General features: G+C 48.4%; 2 protein-coding genes across 3 annotated transcripts in view; both read left to right on the top strand.

Annotated features, from left to right (window-relative positions):
• The first annotated feature begins 2805 nt into the window (after nucleotides 1-2805).
• On the top strand, nucleotides 2806-6956 carry MRPL54 (mitochondrial ribosomal protein L54). Of its 2 annotated transcripts, XR_006417167.1 has the most exons (4): nucleotides 2806-2904; nucleotides 3935-4091; nucleotides 5222-5417; nucleotides 6724-6812. XR_006417167.1 is itself a non-coding variant. In XM_044455936.1 (3 exons), exons 1-3 carry the CDS (start codon nucleotides 2814-2816, stop codon nucleotides 6854-6856), a joined length of 381 nt encoding a protein of 126 aa, XP_044311871.1. In that variant the 5' UTR covers nucleotides 2806-2813; the 3' UTR covers nucleotides 6857-6956. The 2 variants fall into 2 exon arrangements, 1 of the variants encoding a protein (XP_044311871.1); XM_044455936.1 differs by lacking the exon at nucleotides 5222-5417 and having other exon boundaries at nucleotides 6724-6956.
• Nucleotides 6957-8977: 2021 nt separating this feature from the next.
• Nucleotides 8978-9311, top strand: part of CUNH19orf25 (chromosome unknown C19orf25 homolog) — a 7067-nt gene continuing 6733 nt past the window's right edge. The window contains exon 1 of the mRNA XM_044455891.1: nucleotides 8978-9011. The gene's annotated coding sequence lies outside the window, so the exon portion shown is untranslated. The remainder of the gene's footprint in view (nucleotides 9012-9311) is intronic.

The following is a 9311-nucleotide window of genomic DNA, read 5'->3' as shown; positions in this document are numbered from 1 at the left end:
TGCTGTGTTTTTTATTTATTTTCCTTACATTTTGTATTGTTAAACTGTCCCAAGACTTCAGTAATGGGATGGTCTACAAAAGGTTTAAATAAATAATTAAGCCCTAAATGGGCTGCATTGGGGTGGTCCAGGCTTCTTCTTTTAATATGGTATTTCTGCAAACTTTAATTGGGCATTTTTGCAAAAAAACAAACAAACAAAAAACTCTCATTTTTTAATAGCCCATGGAGCTCAAACCCTTTTGAGACTTGAAACTCAATCGCCTTGTGTTGGGTATTAGATGGAGAAACTCAATTCCAAAGGGGCTGCTGGCACTGTTTTCAGGAAATGTCTTTAAATCCACCCATCCCAAGACAGATAAGAATATTGTGGGATATAACTAGATGGGTGCAAGAAACAGTGAAGAAAGCTGACAGGAAGAAGGTGGCAGCGACTGTGAAATGTCACTTGTGACTACCCTGGACGGACCGGGGGAGGTGGGGGTCCTGGATCAAAGCAAGCCAGAACTTTCCCTGGAAGTAAAAGTAAGAAAACTGAGGCTGTCCTACTTCAGACACATCCCAAAAGGGAAAACTCCCTGGAGAAGACAATGGTGCAAGAGCAAGTTGAGGGCAGAAGATGAAAGGAAAAACCAAATACAGAATCACAGAATAGTGGAGTTGGAAGGAGCCATGTAGGCCATCGAGTCCAACCCACTGCTGTTGCAGGACACCAAGTTGTTGTTGTTGTTATTAAAAACTTTTGTATGCTGTCACCACATGCCTTGACATCTCAGGATGGCTCACAGTACATACAATTAAAATACAATAAAATGATCTTTATAAATAACAAGTTCAATAAAAGATCACATAAGGACAAAAAACAGAAAACAAAGAGACTACACCAAGTCACACCATGCCCAGTTCCATCTTGAATGTCCCCAGTGTGGGAGAGCCCCCACCGCTCCAGGCAGCTGGTCCCACTGTCCTATCGCTCTGACCATGAGGAAGCTTTTCCTGATATCTAGCCTGAATCTGGCTTGCTGCAGCTGGACTTGATCATTCCGTGTCCTACATTCTTTTATCAGTGAGAAGAAACCTCGGCCTTCCTCTTTGTGACAGCCTTAAATCCTCTAAATTTGAAGGATTTATAGAGGGATCTCATGTCCCCCCTCAGTCTTCTCTTCTAAGGCTGAACAGGAAGGGCAAGTGCCAAGTTCTCTCAGTCTCTCCTCATAGGGCTTTCTTAGAATCACAGAATAGTGGAGTTGGAAGGGGCTCTGAAGGCCATCAAGTCCAACCCACTGCTGGTGCAGGACACCAAGTCACACCATCCCATTCAGGTGGCTGCCCAGTTTCTCCTTAATGTCCCCAGTGTGGGAGAGCCCCCCACCTCTCCAGGCAGCTGGTCCCACTGTCCTATCGCTCTGACCTTGAAGAAGCTTTTCCTGATATCTAGCCTGAATCTGGCTTGCTGCAGCTGGACTTGATTATTCCATGCCGTACATTCTGTTATCAGTGAGAAGAAACCTTGACCTTCCTCTCTGTGATAGCCTTTGAAGGAGTTATAGAGGGATGTCATGACCCCCCTCAGACTTCTCAAGGCTGAACAGGAAGGGCAAGTGCCAAGTTCTCTCAGTCTCTCCTCATAGGGCTTTCTTAGAATCACAGAATAGTGGAGTTGGAAGGGGCCATGAAGGCCATCAGGTCCACCCCCTGCTGTTGCAGGACACCAAGTCACACCACCCCACTCAGGTGGCTGTCCAGGTTCTTTTTGAAAGTCTCCAAACCCTGGATAGTTTTTGTTGCCCTCCTCTGGGCCCTTTCCAAGTTAAAGGGTCTTTAACTTAAATCTTTCTTAAATCTTGGTGCCCAGAACAGGACACAGTATTCCAGGTGAGGTCTGACTAGTGAGGAGTATAGAGGAACTACTACTACTAGAGAATTGGAAGTAATGCCTCTGTTAAATATGAGACGGATGGACTCAGTTAAGGAAGCCCATGGCCCTGAACCAAGAAGAGCAGAGCTGGGCAGGACCTTTGGAGGGCGTTCATGCATAAATCAGAGACAATGGCACATCACAACAACACCTCACAGGGATGCAGTGAGAGGGGGACCAGGTGAGTTGTCCTGAAAGGCAGGACCTAGCCTAATCCTAAATAAAATGAAAGCGGTGCCTTTGAGCCAGTCCTTGAATCTCCCCTGGCCTACCTCACAGGGGGATTGTGAAGATGAAGGGCCACATGGGCTCCATAGCAGGGGAGCATAAATGCAATTTATTTATTTTATTTATTAAAACATCTATATGCCGCCATTTGCTGCAGCCTCAGGACAGCTTACAAAAATGTCAATATAAATAACAATATAATAATACAAATCTCAATAAAAACAATCAATAAACAATACACAATACAATAAGTAATCAATAAAGTAAATCAAATCATACAAATCAAAAGCGACTGTTAAAAACCATTAAAAATACCAGTTTTTTTATTTCATTTTTCATTTTTAAAATACTGTTTCAATAAAAAGGCTTTTAACCCTGGCCGAAAAGAATATAAACTCGGCGCCAGGCCAGGCAACGAATGAATAACTTTTATCGATGGACAGAGTCGTGATTATTGATCGGGTCCTTGGTCCCGGGGCACGGACGGACGCCGGCCTCGCCCGCGGGCCCCGCGCAATGAAAGACGCGCAGCCCCTCCTGCAGGACGCGCGGCGGCCCGACACCCGGGAGCGCGGCGAGAACTACGCTTCCCAGGTTGCCCCGCGGCGCGGCGCATGCGCGGGGCGCCCGGGCCGGCGAGCGGAGCGCAGCGCAGCGCAGCAGGCGGCATGGCTTGGCGGGCGCTGCGGCTGCTTCCGCGCGGCGTGGCCGCCCTCCCCGGGCCGTCGCCGGCGGGCAGGAGCTACGCCAAGAAGGCCGGTAAGCCCGCGCCGCCCCCGGCGCAGAAGCGGCCCCCGCCCCGCCCCGCCGCAGGTCCCATCAGCCCCAGCCACCTGGGCAGGGAAGGCTCGCTGCGGAGCCCGTGCCGGCCACGCCGCCTTGGGGGGGGCGCGAAGACGCGCAGGCCTTCCGCTTTTGCCCCCGAGTGGGCGGGGGGCGGCAAAAGAACCGTGCAAGCATTACGAAAGAGCTGGTGCAGGAGCAGTTTCGTGCGCAGGAAGCGGCTAGTCCTCATGGTTGTAACCTCATGCCCAGGAGTGTTGCCTGTTGCGTCACGACGTGCTTCCTGTACCTGGAGTGTTTTCTCTCTGTGGGATCCTTTCCGAATCCGCAATTCCTGGGCATTTAACCCTGGGAAGGAGGGTAGATGATTCCACCCCGAGCCTCTCCCCCCTCCCCCGGTATGATAGAAGAAACCTGGTGTTTTGCCTCCAGCGCGCCCCTCCCATCCTTGCTCATCTTAGAAATGTACCTTGTGATGTAGGCTTTCTGGGGGAAAAAATCGAAGTGGAATAATGGTCTGTGTAAAATTTGCCCAGGGAAATTTGCATTGGAAAAATTTCCTCTGTCCTTGAGTGCTTACCATGTTTCTTTGACTTGTCTATAACACAGAATAATGCTTTATTTGAGTTGGGAAATTAAAGCGCATTTAATGGGGTTTAAATGTTGTGTGTGTGTGTGTGTGTGTGTGTGTGTGTATGAGGCTTCGGCAAATGGAGCAGCATAGAAATTTTCTAAATACGTAAATAAATAAAAAACATTCATACATGCGTGTGTGTGTATCCCAATAATTTTTTGTGGGGGGGAGGGAATTGTATGGTTATAAAGACAGTAGCACATACTTCTCTGGGTTTTCATTTAAGAAAAACTGAGAAGTGCTTTGAACCATTGGCATGCTAAAGATGTAGTTCTTTACTTGTTGTGTCCACCACGTACTCTTTGTATCTACACTTTACACTTTGCACATGCTCCATTGTGCATAGAAACAAGGATTTCTCTCTTTTTGCAGTGATGAAGATGAAAGGAAAAGGGACACCTGCTGAAGCCCCCAAGGGTCCCGATGTATGCAAGGACCCCGTGTTGCTTACCACCCACGCCATGGGGGTAAACATCTACAAGGAGGGCCCAGAAGTGGCGCTGAAGCCGGACTCGGAATACCCTGAATGGTGAGAGGCCACGGCAGTTGGGCTTGGCTGTCCAAGGGATAGAAAGGCCCTCTGGCTGGAGCCTGGGATGGAGAGGCAAAATGTCTTGGATTCCGTTCCTGCTCTGGTTGGTAAATACGGTACTCTGTGTGCGCGTATCCCAGCATTCTGTGCAAATGCAGGGAAAGAGTGTAGGTCATGGGTCCTCAGACTACAGCCCGCAGGCCGGAAACCGCCCGCCAGTGTCATTTACCCAGCCTGCCTCAGAGCTTTTGGACTCGCTCAGAGAAAACAATCTCCAAACGAGTCTGAAAGCTCTGAGCCGGCACAAGCGTACTCTGAAACGCTTTCAGTGTCGGAGACTAGCAGAGAGCTGGCGCACGCGCCAAATTGTGACAGCTCCCTTCGGTGCGCATGCGCCGGCTCTCTGCTAGCTCTGGCTTGCTCCTGCTGCTGTGCTGGTCTTGCCGGCGTGAATGGCGCACGGGCCGGCTCTTCCCCGTTGCACGCATGCGTTGGCTCTGAATACGGAAGAGAGGAGCGAATGTGGAACCGGACATTGCCCATCTCATTGGCCAAAAGCAGGCCCACACTTCCCACTGAAATACTAATAAGTTTATCTTGATTACAGTTGCTCTTCATTTTAAATATGGTATTGTTTTTCCTGTTTTTTTGCAGTACAAATAAGATACGTACAGTGTGCATAGGAATTTGTTCTTTTTTTTTTCCAAACTACAGTCCAGCCCCCAACAGTCTGAGGGACAGTGAACTGGCCCCCTGTTTAAAAAGTTTGAGAACCCCTGATGTAGGGTCTGATGCCACACCAATGCAGCTGTCTGGGAGTGTTGCATTTCTTTTTTAACAAATCAAGTTTCTAGTCCTCGTGACTGCAAAGAAAGATGGGAATGTATAGTGGGGTAGTGCCTGGCAGAATCCCAGAAATTGCATCTCTGGGAGATGCTTTGGCTGAGGAATGGGATAAAAATACTTTAAAGGATTCTTCTCTAGGCATGCTTGTAGAGAGTAAAATATCCCAGACTGTTGGGAGTTTTAGGGCTCTTCCTGTCCAAACATGCCTAAGATTGCACCCTAAATAGAGAAGTACATTCCAAGGGTGCCTTCTTAGAAATAGGCTCTGTCTCTGGCTGCAGTACCTCTGGGGGATCTCCTCTGGACCTGTGGTTTTAAGCACAGCCATGTGGTTTCCGCATCATGTTTTAAATGAATGCAAGGCTACCATTGTGCAAGACAGCTTCCTGTTTTCTTTCGGATCTGGCCTGTGGCTGAACCTCCCTGCTGCGAAACTCCCAATGCCACGGAAGAGGGACATCCCTTTTGAAAAACCAGGTTTGTATTCTGGGGTGCACCTAGAACCCTTGCTGGCACTGGTTCCCCCAGTGGTCAAGGCAGCCCAGGTTGCCTCCGGCCAGCTTTTGCGGGTTCGCCACCTGCGGCGTCTCCAGGACAGGGATTGCGGGACAGGGATCTTACATTCCGACTCTGAAGGATGGATTACTGCAATTTGCAGCACCCAGAGCAGAGCCTTCTCCATGGTGACTCCCTCTCTGTGGAACTGCCTGCCTCTGCCTGCTGTTTTCTGCACTTCCCGAAAGCATTTTTACTTCAGGAAGCCTTCCTTGCCGGGGCAGCCATGAATTTATTCATACACTCTTTGTGCTTAGTGTTGTTTTGCCTCTTTCAGTGCTGAAAGTGTGTGTTGTAAATCATTTTAAAGCCCACATGTTTTTAGCAGATAAAGCTAAAACAAGGTATCAAAATATGGATGTTGTTGTCAGTTTTGAGGTTGTGTCCGACCCATCGCGACCCCATGGACAGCATTCCTCCAGGACTTCCTGTCCTCCACCATCCCCCGGAGTCCACCTAAGCTCACACCGACTGTTTCAGTGACCCCATCCAGCCACCCCATCCTCTGCCGTCCCCTTCTTCTTTTGCCCTCCATCGTCCCCAGCATCAGGCTCTTCTCCAGGGAGTCCTTCCTTCTTATTAGGTGGCCAAAGTATCTGAGTTTCATCTTCAGTATCTGGCCTTCAAAGAGCAGTCAGGGTTGATCTCCTCTAGGACTGACCGGTTTGATCGCCTTGCGGTCCAAGGGACTCGCAGGAGTCTCCTCCAGCGCCACAGTCCAAAGGCCTCAATCCTTCGGCGCTCAGCCTTTGTTATGATCTGACTCGGCCATACATTGTTGTTGTTTGTTGCAAAGTTGTGCCCGACCCATCACAACCCCACGGACAACCCTCCTCCAGGCCTCCCTGCCCTCCACCATCCCCCGGAGTCCACTCAAGCTCACACCAACTGCTTCAGTGACCCCATCCAGCCACCTCCTCCTCTGCCGTCCCCTTCTTCTCTTGCAGTCAATTGTTCCCAGCTTCAGGGTCTTCTCCAGGGAGTCCTTCCTTCTCATTAGGTGGCCTAAGTATTTGAGTTTCATTTTCAGGAACTGGCCTTCCAAAGAGCAGTCAGGGTTGATCTGTGGATATGGATAGGAAATCAATATGGATAGGAAATCATAAAAAATAATGAAATCTGACCCTATTTAAATCTCTGAGCCCCCTAAGACACTTGGGGGCTTCCCCAGCACCTTGCTGCTTTCCTAATTTTTTCCTTCTTTCTGTCCCCTCTCCACACTTTCCAGGCTTTTCCAGATGTATATTGGTCCCCCCAAGAAGTTGAACGAACTAGATCCGGAGACCCACAAATACTGGCGTACGCTGCGGAAGATTAATCTCAAGCAGCGGAACAGGGTGGGCAAAATCTGGGCACTTTGATGCAGAGCTGGAATGGAGATGCTTCCCGGAAACTGGACTGTTTTTGTATTCTTACACTTTGTGAATGGTGGAAATCGACCAATAAAGGGCTTTGAGCGTTTCTCGCATCTTTTCTTGCGTTAAACCTGAACAGATCAATTCCAGCGGGGGCAGGCTACAAGTCAGAGAGAGTATCTGGTATGGGGCAGATCTATTTCTCCATCATCCATAAAAGGAGGCTGAAGGAGGCCATCCCAGGAAGCTGATGGGTGGGGGAATCAAGAAAGAGGAAAGGAGGGGGCTTCTTCACCCAGCACTGAGTTGAATTGTGGAATTCACTCCGTGAAATTTTATTTATTTATTTATTTATTTATTATTTATTAAAACATTTTTATGCCACCCCATTCGCTGAAGCCTCGGGGCGGCTTACAACAATAAAAAGTAATTACAATATAAATTACAATAAATATAAACATTAAATTAAAAATACAATATAAATAAGCCGCCCTGGCCAGATAAAATCTAGTAATACTAACAGTTAAAATGCCGCTTAAATAAAAAGGTCTTCGCCTGGCGCCGAAAAACAAATAACGACAAATTCACTTTTGCTAGCACTTTGCAGTTGGAGGTGGGGCCAAAGGCAAAAGGGGTGGAATTAAAATATTAATTTTATATTGTTATTTTTGTATTGTATTTTATTGTGTTGTAAGCCGCCCCGAGGCTTCAGCAAGGGGCGGCATAGAAATGTTATAATAATAATAGTAATAATAATAATAAAAAGTTGGAGCCAGCTGTATTTCAGCCTTTTGCAATGGGGAAACAACTTCATACACACTGAGAAGGCCCATCAGGATCCGTGGCTGAAGGGATATGGCTTCAGGTTCTGCAGCTGCCAGGCAGACCAAGTTTGCCTTCCAGACCAGATGTTTTGCGACCTTCCCGAGAGGCCCAATTGGTGGGATGCTTAGTGCGGTGTCAGGACCACAGGGCAACCTTGTCAATGCAGGGCAGCCCATAGTAATGTGAGAAGCGGACTTGTCCAAAGAGTTCTGCTTCTGAGCTTGCTTTCCTCGTTTAATTCTGTGTAGCTCGAGGCAGAGCTGCCTGGAGAAAACAGAGGCAAATAAAAGCCTTTATTTATGTTTCTGGGGCAGCAGTGTGCTTCTGCTCTCATGCACCAGCCACGAAACAAGTTACTAGGGAGAAGTTTGTGCTGCAAAGCTGCCATTGCACACCTAGCTACTTGAGAGTAAGCCCCACTGAACACTATAGGGCTGACTCATTATTTACTTATTTAGGATATTTTTATTTATTTATTTATGGATTTCTATCCTGCCTTTTTCCTACAAAGGGCTCAAGGCAGCTTACATCTCCTCCTCTATCCTATCCCCACAACAACAACCCTGTGAGGTAGGCTGGGCTGAGAGTCTGTGACTGGCCCAGAGTCACCCAGTTGGCTCCATGGCTGAGTGGGGACTCGAACCCAGGTCCCATGCTATACGAACCAATTGTATCAGGATGGCTTACAAGATAATATAAATAATAAATAGAAACAATGGACTACGATAAGATAAAATGCAACTGAGGATTTTAATATTAATAAACCCAGATTAAAGTTATTTAAGCTTTAAAATGTTGGGCAAATAAAAAGGTTTTACCTGGCACTGAAAAGCATATAAAGTCAGCGCCAGGCAAAGCATCCACAGTGGGGCGCCACAGCAGAGAAGACCCTCCTAAGCTCCTTCAAGGAGGAGACTTTGCTTCCTTCCAATCATACTGTGTAACGCATTATAGAACAAAGACGAGAGATTTCAAATATTACTACCAATAATAATAGTAATCCGATTTTTTTACGGAATGCAAAAAGGAATCCGTCGGTCTCGTTCTTCGACCGCGGATTTGTCACTCTATTTCTCTATATCGGTTCCCTCCCTTTCCTGCCCGCTCGCCTGGAAACGGAGCAAGAGGAATCATAGAGCTCTCAAGTGGGCTGTGCAGAGCGGCGCCTCCGCGCTTGCTCCGCCCCTAGCCACGTTAGGAGGCAAGCCGGAAGTGAGTGTCCGAAGGCGGAAGCGCTGGCGAGGAGGGGTGTTGCCCAATGAGGGGCGTGGCCAACAAAGGGAGGGAATCAGGTGGTGAGAGGAGGAGGAGGAGGAGGAGGGAGGAGGAAAAGCAGGTGAGAAAAGAAAGGGGGGTTATTTGGGGAGGGTTGAAGGTTGGGGGGCTATGGATGGGGGAAATTAGGGGGCTGAAGCCTTCTTGGGGGGGTTATGAATGAGGAGGAGGGAAGACACAGGCAATAGCTGCCTTTGAGGGAGGGGACAAGAGCCCCTGTTGGGACACAGAAAGGTAGGGAGATTTGGGGGTCTTAGAAACGCGGGGAGGGGACTCCTTGTGCTGGAGGAAAGGAAGGCATTGGGAGGGATAAACGGGGGAACGTTTTTGGGGGATAAGGCTGCGCTCCGTTTCTGTTGGG

This window comes from Varanus komodoensis, unplaced genomic scaffold (assembly GCF_004798865.1).
Source record: "Varanus komodoensis strain SLA01 unplaced genomic scaffold, ASM479886v1 scaffold80, whole genome shotgun sequence".
NCBI classification, from domain to species: Eukaryota; Metazoa; Chordata; class Lepidosauria; order Squamata; family Varanidae; genus Varanus; species Varanus komodoensis.
This window is presented reverse-complemented; position numbering and strand designations above follow the sequence as displayed.

Coding starts and splice junctions, on each gene's coding strand:
- MRPL54 (XM_044455936.1), top strand. CDS start 2,814: ATGGCTTGGCGGGCGCTGCGGCTGCTTCCGCGCGGCGTGGCCGCCCTC. Junction 2,905..3,934: donor GAGCTACGCCAAGAAGGCCG/GTAAGCCCGCGC, acceptor CTCTTTTTGCAG/TGATGAAGATGAAAGGAAAA. Junction 4,092..6,723: donor GACTCGGAATACCCTGAATG/GTGAGAGGCCAC, acceptor CACACTTTCCAG/GCTTTTCCAGATGTATATTG.